At 41.1% G+C, this 16,307-nt stretch overlaps 1 protein-coding gene across 1 annotated transcript; it reads left to right on the top strand.

Moving 5' to 3' along the window:
- The first annotated feature begins 367 nt into the window (after window positions 1-367).
- Window positions 368-15,108, top strand: LOC120528196 (gastrula zinc finger protein XlCGF57.1-like). The gene is made up of 3 exons (XM_039752280.1): window positions 368-385; window positions 6,149-6,685; window positions 12,586-15,108. The coding sequence occupies exons 2-3, from the start codon at window positions 6,277-6,279 to the stop codon at window positions 13,818-13,820; spliced, it is 1,644 nt and encodes a 547-aa protein (XP_039608214.1). The 5' UTR covers window positions 368-385; window positions 6,149-6,276; the 3' UTR covers window positions 13,821-15,108.
- Window positions 15,109-16,307: the final 1,199 nt, after the last annotated feature.

Genomic DNA, 16,307 nt, shown 5'->3' with positions numbered 1-16,307 from the left:
TCAGGAGCCATGCCCAAGTACCAACGGAAGAGGTTAACGATTACCGAAAAGGTAAACGTTTTGGATATGTTGAAGGAAGGGAAAAGCTACACTGCTGTAGGACGCCATTACGGCATCAATGAGGCTACGATTCTTTTTATTTAAAAAGGAGGAAAATAATATAAGATCTACGACCGCAGTGTCCTTTTAACCAGGGTGCAAAACGAGTTGTAAGTGGATGTAATAAGGTAGTAGTCTGCATGGAATCTGCTTTAGGGATTTGGATTGAAGAAGAACAACGGCGGTGCTACACAGTCGCCTGAAGTGGCTCCTTTAGAAGGGCTCTAACACTCTCCTTTGTTGTGCAGTAAAATAAAACTCATTGTTATCGGACAAGTCATCGTGGGTGAGTAACCATAATTAATTTTCTACTTACAGTACTTAGTACATGTACGTACGTTTAGTGTCACTGTACACACATTTACTGTATACTATTTTTCTTGCATTGTACGTATTTATTGCTGGTAATGGCTGTAACATATGTGATATCGGAGACACTCGATATCTTTAAAGTAATATTTAGGTTTTACTGTATATAAACAGTGTGTTTATATCGAGGAGGGATTACTGTATTCTTAATTTTTTGGGAGTATTCATTTTCTTCTAGTAAATCAGAATCCCTTTTATTTGTCACTACTTAATGTACAGGAATTTGACTCGGTAGATGTGGAGCTGCTTAAAACAGAACACAACATCACATACAAATAACATACGTTAACAAAAAGAAAAACTTTGTACAAGTTCACAGGATAGTACAATCACAGTGCCATCCACTAGTATTGGCACCCCTTAATAAAAAAAAAAAAAAATAGTAAGAAGGGTTAGAAACAAATCCCTGTTTTGCTGAAGAATGGTCATCTTTCACTAAAATAAATGAGAAACATCCATCCATCCATTATCCAACCCGCTATATCCTAACTACAGGGTCACGGGGACTGCTGGAGCCAATCCCAACCAACAAAGCGTGCAAGGCAGGAAACAAACCCCGATAGGGCGCCAACCCACCGCATGGCACACGCACACACTAGGGACAATTTAGGACCACCAATGCACCTAACCTGCATGTCTTTGGACTGTGGGAGGAAACCCACGCAGACACTGGGAGAACATAAATGAGAAACATCTGACATTTAATTGAAACGAGTTCATTCAAAGAAAAACAAAACCCTCCTCAAGAAATCAATATTTTATTGTTGGCACCCTTGCGTTTAATTCTTTGTACAACCTGCCTTTGCTATAATAACAGCACAGAATCTTCTCTTGTAACCTTTTCTAAGGTTGGAGAAATCCGAGCATGGCACCTGAGCCCACCATTCTTCTTGACATAATCTCTCTGGATCATCCAAGGGGTCCTGGGCCCTCTCCTGTGTACTTCTTGTCTTCAGTTCACTCCACAGGTTTTCAACATGGTTCAGGTCAGGAGACTGAGATGGCCGTGGCAGAAGTCTCATTTTTTTTTCCCATTGCAGGGTTGATTTTGGATATGTGTTTCGGATCATTATCCTGTTGGAAGATCCAATGATGATCCAGTTTTAGTTTTCTGGCTAAGGCAGCCAGGTTTTGATTTAAAAATCTCCTGGTAACTCATGGAATCCATGATGTCGTGTACCATAACAATGTTTCCAGGGCCTATGGACAAAAAAACAGCCCCACAACATCACAGAACCTCCACCATATTTCACAGATGGGACAAGATTCTTTTCATTCTAGCCATCCTCCTTTTTACACCAAACCCACTTTGCGTGTTTATTGCCCAAAAGTTTTTTGTTTCATCAGACCATAGAACATGGTTCCAAGTCAAAGTTGTAGTAACGTTTTACAGAATCCAGGCGCATACATTTGTGGATGACTGACTGGAAAGGCATCCCTTCCAAATAATCTGTAGGTATGGAGATGCCCATGTCTGATGGGGTTTCTGGAGATTTGACAACCCCAGAAGTTGACTTTTTCTTACAATTCCTCAACAACAATGATCCTTGGAGATATGATTGCCTCTCTTGCCATCCTTTTCACTGGGGGTCCTCTTCCAGGTAGGTTTGTCACACTTCCAGTTGATGACCACTTTTGTTTTACGTATTTTTGCCCTAACTGTAGAAATTGGCATTTTCAGGTGAGTAGCTGTTTTTGTTTATAACCATTCCCTGAGGTATGAAGGGCAACACACTTCTCCCTCATTTGGATTGAATATCCTTGTTTCTTTGCCATGATGATGGCTGGTTAAGGAAATTTGGTTCTGCGTCTCCTCACATTTGTATCCCAGTTAATCAGATGTCATTGATTTCAGCTGGGAAGTTCCTATACACTCCAATCAACTTAACAGTGTCCAAATTAAATGGGAAACATGCTTCAGTTACATTGGTTCACATTCATTTCCAAGGGTGCCAACAATTGTGGCACATGTGTTTTTGTTAAAAATATCGATTTCTTGATGAGGGCTTTGTTTCTCTTTGAATGAACTTGTTAGTCCATTGAAAGTCAGATGTTTGTCATTTTTTTTCAGTGCAAGATGCTGGCCCAACCAGTTATTAGGTTCAGGGGGCAATTACTTTTTCACACAGGGCCATGTAGGTTTGGATTTTTTCTCCCTAAATAATAAAAACCATCATTTTAAAAACTGCATTTTGTGTTTACTTGTGTTATATTTGACTAATGGTTAAATGTGTTTGATGATCAGAAACATTTTGTGTGACAAACATGCAAAAGAGTAAGAAATCAGGAAGGGGGCAAATAGTTTTTCACACCACTGTATTTCTATCGCACATTTTCATACAAAATGATGGAGCTCAAAGTGCTTTACAGGATGAAGAAAGAGAAAAAAAGACAATAAATAAGATTTGAAATAAGGGAACACTAATTAACATCGAATAAAAGTGAGGTCCGATGGCCATGGAGGACAGATAAAAACAAAACAAAAAAATAATTCCAGACGGCTGGAGAAAAAAAAATAAAATCTGCAGGGGTTCAGAGGCCGCGAGACCATCCAGCCCCCTCTAGGCATTCTACCTGATATAAATGACCTCAATCAGTCCTCATGGTATTCAGGGTTCTCATGGAAGAACTTGATGATGACGGTCATGTGGACTTCTGGCCTTTAATCCATTAATGTAGGGACATCACAGTGCTTTGATTAGGTGGTGGTGGTGCAGATCACCACCACAGAAAACCAGAAAAAGAACAGAAGAGATAGTAGGGGTTAGTACAGATTGTGGAGCCACCATGAATAATAATGATAATTAATTGAATACAGAGCATCAGCATTCATGTAAATACACTGTGCACACACACATACACCTTCATACAGTATCTGACAGAATGCATGAATATCCAAAGACGTCAGGCAAAGTTACTGGTTTGAGAGGGCTATTGCTATGGCTCCTCTCAGGACTAACAAAGAAAGACATGAATCATTTGCAACGAGTACAGAGTGCAGCTGCTAGAATCTTAACTTGGAAAAGAAAATCCGAGCACATCTCTCCAGTTTTGATGTCACTACATTGGTTACCTGTGCCGTTTAGAATTGACTTTAAAATCCTGCTTATTGTTTACAAAGCCTTCAATAATCTGCTCCATCTTATATTTTGGAAGGCCTGTCACCTTACACTCCAATTTGTAACCTTAGATCTTCAAATGAGTGTCTCCTTAGAATTCCAAGAGCCAAACTTAACAGAAGTGGTGGGGCGGGCGGCCTTCTGCTGTTAGGCACCTAAAATCTGGAATAACTTACCAATAGAAATTCACCAGGCTAATACAGTGGAGCACTTTAGAAAACTGCTGACAACACATCACTTTAACATGGCTTTCGCATAACTTCATCTTCGTTTAATCCTGATGCTCTGTATATTCAATTAATTATCATTATTATTCGTGGTGGCTCCACAATCCGTACTCACCCCCACTTTTTCTTCTGTTCTTTTTCTGATTTTCTGTGGTGTCGATCTGACTATTTGTATGAAAATGTGCTATATAAATAAATGTTGTTGTAGTAATACACCCCATAAGTGCGGAATCATCTGAGAATTTCTGCAAGTGACATGACCTGCTGTTATAATCTGAGGTTTACAGAATAAAGAAGACCAGACTGTTCCTTCTGGCGCTCCAATGTTGCTCATACAGTCCTTGAGTTTCACAAAATGTTGTCTGCGCGACAGATAGTCCGTCATCAGGGCACCACAGGCTGCATATCACTGAGTTTAACCCTTAACAGGAATTACTGGATGGCATCAAAGGCACTGGATAAATCAAAAACCCATAATCCTCTTGTGGAGCAGATAGATAATTGCATCCTCCAATCCAGTCTTTGTCCGATAGGGTGGTCTACCTCAAGAGGCTTCATATAGTTCAGGACCAGCCTCTCAAAGGTCTTCATGATGTGAGACATGAGTGCCACTGGTCTGTAGTCATTAGGTGAAGCAGTGCCCGCCTGCCTTCTTTGGACCAAGAACAATGCAGGATGTTTTCCACAGCAGTGACACTTTCTGAAGCCTTAGGGACAGACTGACCAGGTGACTGAGGACACCACAAAGTTAGTCAGCACAGGCCTTAAGAACTCGAAGACTGATTCCATCTGATCCCTCAGCATTTTCCTGCCTATCGTACCAAATCCTGTCTGTCTAATCTTGCCTACCATACCAAATCCCTGTCTGTCTTTCTAATCCTGCCTACTATACCAAATCCTGTCTGTCTTTCTAATCCTGCCTACTATACCAAATCCTGTCTGTCTATCTTATCCTGCCTACTATACCAAATCCTGTCTATCTAATCCTACCATACCAAATTCTGTGTCTAATTCTGCCTACAATACCAAATCCTGTCTGTCTATCTGATCCTGCCTACTATACCAAATTCTGTCTATCTAATCCTGCCTACTATACCAAATCCTGACTGTCTATCTAACCCTGCCTATTATACCAGATCTTGTCTATCTAATCTTGCCTACCATACCAAATTCTGTGTCTAATTCTGCCTACTATACCAAATCCTGTCTGTCTATCTGAATCTGCCTACCATACCAAATCCTGTCTGTCTATCTGATCCTGCCTACCATACCAAATTCTGTCTGTCCATCTATTCCTGCCTACTATACCAAATTCTGTCTGTCTGTCTATCTGAAGAAATGTGTGGAGTTTGTGTTGAACAGGTCAGAAATGACACTGAGCAGGTCAGTTCACATGGTGGGTATTAACACAATAAAATCAGCCATTATCCTGCGCTAGCCATCCTTCTGTATTCAAACTCGTTAAGTTCAGTTCAGGGTTACAGTGGACACACACAGCATGGGGGTAAAGTAGGAACTAACAATGGAAGGGATGGCAGTTTAACGCCACACTCCTGGACAGACTCCGTCATCATGATTAGTTTAGAACTGCTATTGAACAGGACACATGTGAGTTTGGCATGTAGTAGGAAATTTGACAGCGCAAAAGTAACACCTCTGAATACTAATGAACAGGACAGAATTAGAAAATGGGCTTTCTGAAGATGTGAGGACAGGAAAGTTTGAGAGGGATAAACTATTGGGAAAGTCAAGTCTGTTTAAAGTGAATACTCCTGGGTGTGGGGCCGTCAGGTGTACTCAGTGGGAATTCAATTCGGGTGTCTGAAGAGTGAAAACAGGGCTGCCTCTGATACAGAAAAGTAATTGGCGGAGACGTTAAAGCCGTCTCTATGCAAGAAGTCTGTTGAGTTAGGACTGGAGATCTAACATGATAAAGAAAGACAGAAAAATGAAGCAGAGTGACAGGATGAGTGCTTTTGTGGTTGGGGAAGAGGTCAGATGGTGGTCAACAGCTGCCCACTGAGGCTGTAGGCTGATTTGTTAGTTCTTTTAATGACAGTCAAATATAACTCAATATGTGTTTATGCTGAATGTGCTTTCTTCAGCATGTCTTTCTGCTATGTTCACTGTAACTGAAGTGCGACATATCAATACATCACAGGCTGGGTCGCTATAAAATGATGACCTTAGTGTGCGTCAATTTCAGCATTAGATCTTTCATTACACGTTGTTGGTATTTTTCTGTGTTTGACACAACTGAATGTTAACCCTGCCATATCCTTGACTTTTTCTTGATGACTTTATGAAGTAATTCTGTCACTTTTATTTTGACAGTTGACAAGAAGCCCACTTCCCAGTTCAGCCTGCCATTCAGTGAAATATCTACTGGCCTCCACATCAGGGCTGTCCATGTGAGAGAGTGGAATCTTAACAAGGACGAGAAGAAGAGTTTGACACGAAGCATGGCCTCAGCCAAAGAAGACGACACATGCGAGAGCCTGGCGCACGTTAAACAGGAGGACTGTGAATGGGATGCAGCAGAGACATGGTATGTGAAGTCAGAAGATGGTAAGGTAAAGTTTTCCAATTTTAAGGAGGAGGAGGAGTCCAAGGAGATGACTATTGACGTGAAAGCTGAGGATTTGGAAGACTTCTCAGTTAGCAAGGCTGAAAGTGGGCGTATTTTCAAGCAAGATGTTTGTGAAGAATCTCGTTCGCGTTTACAGCCCTGGTTCACAAATGCGAGACAACTGCCCACCCAGCAGAATTCTGTGCAAATGAAGTCTGAATTATCTGAGTTTGAAGAGAAAATCGATGACGGAAGAGGGAGAGGAGCAGCAGAGCAGCAGTCATCTAGTAGTGATGGAATAAGTAAGTAATGTGAGTAAACATATAAAAGTGAAACTGGTAGCATTTGTAAATTCTACTTGTGGCCGTTTGATACACGTGTGATTGAATTTGAGTAGAGACCACCTGGTCAAGTTCATGACACCTAACAATAGCTGACCTACTAACCTATACATTGAAAATGTGTTAATGTTTGCAAAAAGGGTCCAACATGTGACTTTCCTTATATAAAGCTGTGATTATTGCAGTAAATCATTGTAGGACAATATTTAATGAAACTAAAAGCCTCCTCGCTTCACTCCCCAACCCTCAGGGGCTGGCACTGGGTGCCCGTATTTCATGGCTGAGCCGCTCGAAGGGCATTGGGGCGCTCCTCCATTAGAAACAGTAATTTGTATTTAAAGAGATGCCGTATAGAAGAGTATGCAGGGCACAGGAGGAAAACGGTTTGGTCCTCAGTTTTTACAGATTGAAGATCAGTTTCACTACAGGTGTCTTATTTAAATAACATTGAGTAATAAAACATAGTAAAAGGTAGAAGTAAAAAAATAAAAAGTAAATAAAAAATTAAATGACTTTAACGCCATGTCAAAAACAATATTACGAATTAGTTTATCCTTTTATTTACATTCTATAAGACATATAAGACTAATGACTGCAAAATGAATCGTAGAGCGCATGAGGGCAACCATTAAGAAGGATATCAGGGAGGCTAAAAGACAGTTGGAGAGGAATACAGCAGATAAGGTGAAAGAAGACCCCAAGAGATTCTTTCAGTATTTTAGTAGTAAAAGAACAATCAAGGAGGAGGTCAAGTGCATCAGAAATAGAAAAGGGGAATTAAAAGTGGATAACCTCGCAGTGGTAACAGGGACTACTAAGGAGATAGTGAGGGATCTGGAAATTGTAGAGAGAAGAGCTGCTCAGATTAAATAGGCTGAAATCAAACAAATCACCAGGCTCAGATAATATTTATTACGAGTGCTTAAGGAGTCTAGCGAGTACAGATATAAACCCTTGACACACATTTTTAGGAAGTCACTGTGCACTGGAGAGATTCAGAAGGACTGGAAAATGGCAAATATGATCCTGTTATATAAAAAGGGTGACAGGGTAGGTCCAAGCAACTATAGGCCAGTAAGTTTAACACGCATCACTGGAAAATTAATGGGAGAAATTATTAAGAATAAGATTGAGCAACAACTGGCAAGGACAGGTGTTTGAACTGAACAGTCAGCATAGGGTCAGAAGAGTTAGGTCGTGCTTTACTATCATGTTGGATTTCTTTGAGGAGGCAACAAAAGGATACGATCAGAGTAGAGAACTTGAGATTATTTATCTTGACTTTCAGAAAGCATTTGATAAGGTGCCATATGAGAGGGTGGGCATCAAACTAAAGGAAGTGGCAGTTCAGGGTGAGGTGTGTGGATGTGTGCAGAATTGGCTCAGACACAGGAAGCAGAGGGTGGTGGTGTGAGGAACCAAATCAGAGTGGTGACCAGCAGGGGGCCGTGCTGGGGCCGCTGATATTTTTTATTTATATATATATATATATATATATATGTATGTAGCAGTGCTACCATTGGTTAGAACTGCATCTCCCAGCAGTCCTTGCAGAGCTGTTGGGGGCAAAGGTGGCCAGAAGGGTTCAAAAGGAGGGCAGGGGACGAAGAGGGAAAAAAGTTTTGTTCTTGTTTGTTTGGTGCTTGTTATAACTGTTTAACTGCCTGTCGTTGTCTGCCATATATCATCGTGTCCTGGATTGTATTGTTTGTTGGGGTCTGGTTATCATTTGTCTACCTGTTTACTGTTACTGAGGACGTTGTCGGGATTATTTGGCTTTCACGGAAGAAGGAGCGCTCCTGAACCATTCATCTGTCAACTTAATTCAGCAACTACCGGTAGGACTGTGTTTTTCCATTTCCCTCGCTTCATTCAAATCACTGGACATAACTTCACTGCTATTATTTCATACATGGACTTTACTGCGTGTTTGCCGTGTTTATCTGTTAATTGTAATATCGCCGAAGGGATCAGGGGTGGTATTATTGTTTTCATTTAGTTAATTTAATTTCATTATACTTTATTATCGTTTAAGTTCCCAGTGCGTTTTCTTTGTCTCTGTAGTGTGTGTGTGTGTGGGTCGTGCCAAGGCTGGGGTTGTCCCTGGTAATCCTCATATAAAATAAATAAATCACCGTCTTCCACGACGGTGTGAATCTTAGCGGCTTCTGACCGCTACATGTATATATGTGTATCAGTCAGGTCTCCTCTTAATCTTCTTTTGCTTAAACTGTGAAGGCTCAGCTCTTTTAATCTTTTCTCATAACTCATCCCCTGTAGCCCTGAATCAACAACAACATTTATTTATATAGCACATTTTCATACAAACAGTAGCTCAAAGTGCTTTACATAATAAAGAATAGAAAAATAAAAGACACAATAAGAAAACAAAATAAACCAACATTAAATAACATTGAATAAGAGTAAGGTTCAATGGCCAGGGGGGACAGAAAAAACAAAAAAAACTCCAGACGGCTGGAGAAAAAATAAAATCTGTAGGGATTCCAGACCATGAGACCACCCAGTCCCCTCTGGGCATTCTACCTAACATAAATGAAACAGTCCTCTTTGGATTTAGGGTTCTCACGGAAAGGCTTGATGATGATGATGGTCACGTAGACTTCTGCCTTTTAATCCATCCATCATTGTTGGAGCATCATGAAGCTTTGAGTAGGTGGAGGTGGCACAGGCCACCACCACAAAGAAAACCAGAAAAAGAAACAGAAAAGAGAGTAGGGGTCAGTACGGATTTTAGAGCCACCATGAATAGTTATTATGAGGAAATTGAACGTATAGGTATCAGGATTAAGTTAAAGTGAAGTTATGAGAAGGCCTTGTTAAAGTAATGTGTTGTCAGCAGTGTTTTAAACTGCTCCACTGTATCAGCCTGATGAATTTCTATTGTCAGGCTATTCCAGATTTTAGGTGACTAACAGCAGAAGGCCGCCTCACCACTTCTTTTAAGTTTTGTTCTTGGAATTCTAAGGAGACACTCATTTAAGGATCTAAGGTTACGATTTGGAATATAAGATGTCAGACATTCCGATATATAAGATGGAGCTGATTATTTAAGGCTTTATAAACCATAAGCAGAATTTTAAAGTCAATCCTGAATGACACAGGTAACCAGTGTAGTGAGATCAAAACTGGAGAAATGTGTTCGGGTTTTCTTTTCCTAGTTAGGATTCTAGCAGCTCCATTCTGCACTCGTTGCAATTGATTTATGTCTTTTTTGGGTAGTCCTGAGAGGAGTGCGTTACAGTAATCTAGTCAACTGAAAACAAACGCATGAACTAATTTCTCAGCATCTTTCAGTGATATAAGAGGTCTAACTTTACTTATGTTTCTTAAGTGAAAAAATGCTGTCCTAGTGATCGGATTAATATGTGATTTAAAATTCAGATTACAGTCAACAATTACCCCTAAGCTTTTTACCTCCGTCTTGACTTTTAATCCTAATGTATCCAGTTTACTTCTAATAGCCTCATTGTATCCATTATTGCTGATCACTAAGATTTCAGTTTTCTCTTTATTAAACTTAAGAAAGTTACTATTTATCCATTCTGAGATACAAGTCAGACATTGTGTTAGTGAATCAAGAGAGTCGGGGTCATCAGGTGCTATTGATAAGTACAGCTGTGTGTCATCAGCATAGCTGTGGTAGCTCACGTTGTAACCTGAGATAATCTGACCTAACGGAAGCATGTAGATTGAGAAGAGCAGCGGACCCAGGATAGAGCCTTGTGGAACACCATATCGGATATCATGCGTCTTTGAGATTTGATTACCACAACTCACAAGGAATTTTCTCCCTGTCAGGTAGGATTCAAACCAATTTAAGACCCTGCCAGAGAGGCCCACCCATTGACTAAGGCGATTTCTAAGAATGTTGTGATCAATGGTGTCAAATGCAGCACTCAGATCTAAGAGGATGAGAACAGATAAATGGCCTCTGTCTGCATTTACCCGCAAGTCATTTATTACTTTAACGAGTGCAGTTTCTGTGCTGTGATTTGTTCTGAAGCCTGACTGAAATGTATCAAGAATAGCAGGTTTATTGAGGTGGTCATTTAACTGCATAATGACTGCCTTCTCCAGAACTTAAGAAAGGCAGGTTAGAGATGGGTCTGAAATTTTCAAGAGCCGAGGGGTCAAGATTATGTTTCTTAAGTAGGGGTTTAACTGCATATTAACTACTAATATAACAGAGAGATGTTCAAAAATGTGTATTTCCTCAAATGTGATGTGATTTCCGCAAAGAGTGTCAAAACAACTGTGTCTGGGCAGTACAATCTACAGGAGCAATTTTACTTCCTCACCTTTTACTCAAGTTCGTTTTTAACACTTTGCGTCGACATCGTGACACGCAGACAGACATTACGGTAGAAGTTTTCAGATTGTGCTCATGGATGTGTCAAAGGTGTAAGGTGTCAGGACATGAGGCAGAAAGCAGCCCTGGGTGGGATGGCAGTTCATCCACACTCACATTTGGCACTGATAACAGCTGAGTCCATGACTTGACCCAAAATAGTGGATCCAGGAGGTAACTGTGCCAATGACTGTGCCACCCCAGTGCAAGCTCATATATTTCTATATAACCATTCATCTATTGTCTAAACCCTCTGATCAAGTGGAGGATTGTGGGGAAGCATCATACAGTACATTTATAAAAAAACACAAATTGGCTTTTTAAATCATCTAAATGTCTTGAAATAAATCTTGACACATTACCGAAAGTCGAATGTTGTCATTGGTGCCACAAGCCCATCAGGCGGGAGGTGAATGTCAACAGAACAACACAACAGAGGACTGATCTTAATCTTTGGCTGCTGTCCATTGATCATAATGGCTCTCAATTTTGTTTTCATTCTCTCCTCCAATTGGGTCTGGAGTGCACCCTACAACTGAGCCTTGTCTTTTAAATCCGCTTGTTGATTTGGTGGGCGTCTCTTGTGGTGATGTTACTGGTCCAAACACCACAGCATAGAAAAATCACACTGGCTAGCACTGAGTTGTAGATGTCACTACTACATTAAATGAGTGCCGTCTCCTCTAAAAAGAAGAATCTGTTCTGCAGAGAGAGTGTCAACCTCATCGAGAGGTTTACTTACCTTGGCAGTGACATCCATGTCTCTGGTGACACTTCCTATGAAGTCAGTAGACTGATGAGATCATGAGGTCACTGGAAAGGGGTGTGTGACACTCCTGATATCTCTGTAAAAGGACAAAGGTCCAAGTCTGTATCTTCCTGGTGCTTCCTACCTTGCTGTATGCTTGTGGGACATGGACGCTATCCAGTGACCTGAGACAAAGACTAGACTCCTTTAGTATTGTGTCTCTCCGGAAAATCCTTGGGTACCATTAGTTTGACTTTGTGCTGCTCATTGAGTCCCGAATGAGGCACATGACCTGCATTGTGAGGGAGCGTCAGTAACGGGACTACAGCCATGTGGCGCGTTTCCCCGAGGGTGATCCAGCTCACAGGATCATCATTGTTGGGGACCCAAGTGGCTGGACCAGGCTAAGGGAACGCCCGCGCAACACCTGGCTGCGGCAGATAGAGGGTCATTTCTAGAGGATGGGACTAAACCATGTGTCTGCCTGGGGGGCTTCCAAACAGGATCCCGAACTGTTTCATCGTGTGGTGGGTGCAGCAAAGCACTGTACCAGTGCCTGCTCCCCAACTTGATTTGTTCTTACCTTTCTGAAGTTGCACCTCTGTATTACGTGATCAGTCCAACATGTCACTGATGTGGATTGAACTGAGGGTTAAGACAGCAACACCAACCAGTGTGCCAGATATCTCTTTTCATAATTTCTGTATATAAAAACATTTACCTGAACTGTTTTTGTTTTTACAGATTTCCCAAACAATGCCAGCTTCACCCCATCTTTATTTGCTCAGACCTCTCTTCAGTGCAGACTGCCATACAAACAGGATACTGATAAGAAGAAGAAGAAGAAGAAAGCAACAGGAGGATCAGAGAATGTGATATTAACCTCTTTGCAGTGTAGTTCTCTTTCTGCTGACAAACAAGAGCAGACTGAAGCCATCAATACTGAACAACAACAAGTGCATAGTTCAGGTAAAGTGGTATTGCGTGGGTACAAAGAATGCAGAATTAATTTGAACAATACTCTTGACTATAAAGAGAAGTTGGTTCATACGGGACAGAAGTCACGTGCAAGTTTTGAATGTAGTAAACTGCACTCCAGCCGTAGCTCACTTCACAAACGCAAAAAAGTTCTTGCTGATGAAAAACCTCACAGCTGCTCTGAATGTGGCAAGTGTTTCTCAGACAGCAGCCGACTTAATACCCACAAGAGAACTCATGCTAAAGAGAAATCCCATTGCTGTTCAGAATGTGGCAAACAATTCTCACGTATTAGCAATCTTCAGACCCACAGAAGGATCCACACGGGAGAAAAACCCTATTGTTGTCCAAAATGTGACAAATGTTTTACTTTCAGTAGCAGTCTTCGTGTGCACACACAAGTACACGCTGCAGAAAAGCCACATTGTTGCTCTGAATGTGGCAAATGTTTCTCTTATAGCAGCAGTCTTCGCGAGCACATGCAAGTTCATACTGTGAAAAAGCCATATTGCTGCTCTGACTGTGGAAAACAATTCTCTTACAGTAGCAGTCTTCGCCAGCACATACGAATTCATGCTGCAGAAAATCCATATTGCTGTTCTGAATGTGGAAAAAGATTCTGTAATAATGGCAATCTCCTGAGACACACACGCATTCACACCGGAGAAAAACCATATAACTGTTTGGAATGTGGCAAGCGGTTTTCAGTGAGCAGCAGCCTTAAACTGCATATGACAGTTCATACAGGAGAGAAACCCTATTGCTGTCCAGAGTGTGGTAAACGATTCTCACTTATAAGTCATCTTCAGAGCCACACAAGAATCCATACCGGAGAAAAACCTTTTTGCTGCTTGGAATGTGGCAAATGTTTCTCGTTCAGTGCAAACCTACATACCCACACACGAATCCACACTAGACAAAAACCTTACTGCTGTTCTGAATGTGATAAAAAATTTTCCAGTTACCTCAGTCTTAAGAGACACACAAAAGTCCACAAGTAGGAGTGATGTTCAGTCCTGTAAGCAAAGTAAATAATTGTTGAGAAATTAAAACTAAGAGAGAGCTGATTGCTGTTCAGAATGTGAAAAATGATTTTCCACGAGTAGTGCTCTTCCAATGTGCAAATGGAGTCGATCAGTAGAGAATCTGTTTTGTGATTCTTAACGTGGAAAACATTTCTCTTACAATAAAGGACCTTCAACAGCATGCACAAATTCATACTGCAGAAAACTTTTGCTAAAAATCTATATTGTTCTCAGTGTGGAAGAGGTTTCCTCAGAGCTGTAGTCATCTTAAACATAAAGTCATACTGTGAAAAAAACCTTACAAGGAGTGTTTGATAATTTGTCTACCAGAGTATGAAAGAAAGTAGCATGCTTGTTGAATTCAAACAAGTCTGGACACTCTGTGACGTGTCTCAAGGTTACTCCTGCAGAGGTACGGCTCAGTGCGAGTCTAACATTTCAAGGGACAGGAGATCAGGAGAGTCCTCTTGTGAATCAAGTAAGCTTCCTCACGACAAGGTGCCCACTGGTTCACATGTCATGTCAATCCCAGGCTGCCATCCGAGAAGTTGGGTTCCAACAGCTGAACCATCCCCCCACTACAGTCCTGACCGGACTCCCTCCGATTATTTCCTGTTCTGAGTTTTGAAGAAGCCGTTTTCAAGTGATGAAGACCTCAAGGCAGCTGTGACGATGTCCTGCTTTGAAGATCAGACAGAAGATTCCCCACCCCCCAAGGGGGTTAAGGTCGTTGTAGGATGAAGTGTATGAAGCCATTAGGATGATATTGAAAAATAACATTTTTGGAGAACTTTTTCTTTCCTACTGAGGTAGATAGTTTATTGAATGTCCCTCATATTGCTGACAGTTGATGAAGACCCTTATAAGAATACCATCTTCAAAGCGAAGCTAGAAATTCATAATGTCGAGAAACCTTATTGCTGTATTGAATGTTGCTGATATTCGTTAGAAAATGGTGGGCTTTGTCACCATGAAAGTATTCCTACTAATGATAAATCAAAAGCTTGATTCAAATGTGGCAAGTGTTTCCAAAAAAAGCAGCAGTTTTAACATCCACATGAACATTCACACGGAAGACTATGGAAAATAACAAAAGTTATGTATTGGCATAAATAGACATAAAACGAATTAAGAGCTTCTATATAAATTAAACATAGTGTGAATTAGATATGTCAAGTAAATACAGGTAAGATTCCATTACAACAAACTCTCAGGGACCTAAAAAATATTTTGTTGTTATGAGATTCTGTATTTGTTCCTATAGTGCTTTCTTTAACTTGTATCAAGACGTTTGCAATCATTTCAATGGCTTCTTTCACATTAATTTTAATCTCCTCCTGCCTACAAGTTATGCTGATGAGATGTTTTCTTAGCATTTCCTTGCCATAATAATAATTCTTTGCATTTATATAGCGCTTTTCTCACTACTCAAAATGCTCAGTAATTGCAGGTTAAGAGCCTTGCTCAAGGGCCCAACAGAGCAGAGTCCTTTTGGTATTTACGGGATTCGAACCGACAACCTTCCAATTGCCAGTGCAGATCCCTAGCCATAGAGCCACCACTTCATACACGTTCAGGGTGCGAGTGATGCCCAAATCCAATGGCTGAAGCACTGCTGTGCAATTGGGTGGGAGGAATTCAACGCGAACAGTATCTAAATGTGGAAGTATGTTGTGGGCAGCACAGTTATCAATCAGGAGCCGAATTATCCTTTTCTTCATATTGTGAGGTTTCTGAACTCTTTTGAGACCCCTGTCCCACTCCCCACCCAGCGGGAATGACACGCTGAAGTGCGTCCCGAAGCACGATTGCAGCGTCTGTGGAAGATTGTTTGTACGTTGCTGGGGCAGGGCAATAGGAGGCTCACAGCGGTGCAGTGAAGCGCCACAGAAGCAAATCATAAAAGATCAGGTCGCGCTATCAAGTCCCCTGTCTTGCACCACAAAACACGAGGCTTAGTTTCAGTACTTTAGCAAAACCAGCTTTATTCACAGAAATGGCACAGTTATTTATTGTAGCGTGATCTGCCACTCTGCTATACACAGACACAGTAGTCAGGCAGGGTCGTGGCCAGATCAGTGACCAAGTAATCCTGTTATCTGCATTTACAATTTACGTGTTCCTAACCTTGCATCACCCATCGAGATCTTTTCTCTTTACTTTGGCGGTGAGAGGCAGCCCCATACAGACACAGAGATCGCAATTCGGGATGCTCTTCGGCATGCTGTCTAGTTGGGGGAGGTCCCAAGTGCGTTTGCAAACCTCACATTTTTTTGAATGAGTGCCGTATTAATAGGATTGTTTCTTAAACAAGCGTCACTGAACCACATAAAAACAGCTTTTTTGACGTCTTCAAATGCAGCAGTTCACGTACGTTTGCAACCCGAGGTTTTTCTTTTTTTTTTTTGCTGTGTCTTTCAAGAAAGTTGACAGTGTCGATGGAAAAATTCCGAATTCACTGGC

The sequence above is a fragment of the Polypterus senegalus genome, chromosome 4 (genome assembly GCF_016835505.1).
Source record: "Polypterus senegalus isolate Bchr_013 chromosome 4, ASM1683550v1, whole genome shotgun sequence".
NCBI classification, from domain to species: domain Eukaryota; kingdom Metazoa; phylum Chordata; class Cladistia; order Polypteriformes; family Polypteridae; genus Polypterus; species Polypterus senegalus.
Note: the sequence above shows the minus strand (reverse complement) of the source record. Positions and strands in the feature narration are given on the sequence as shown.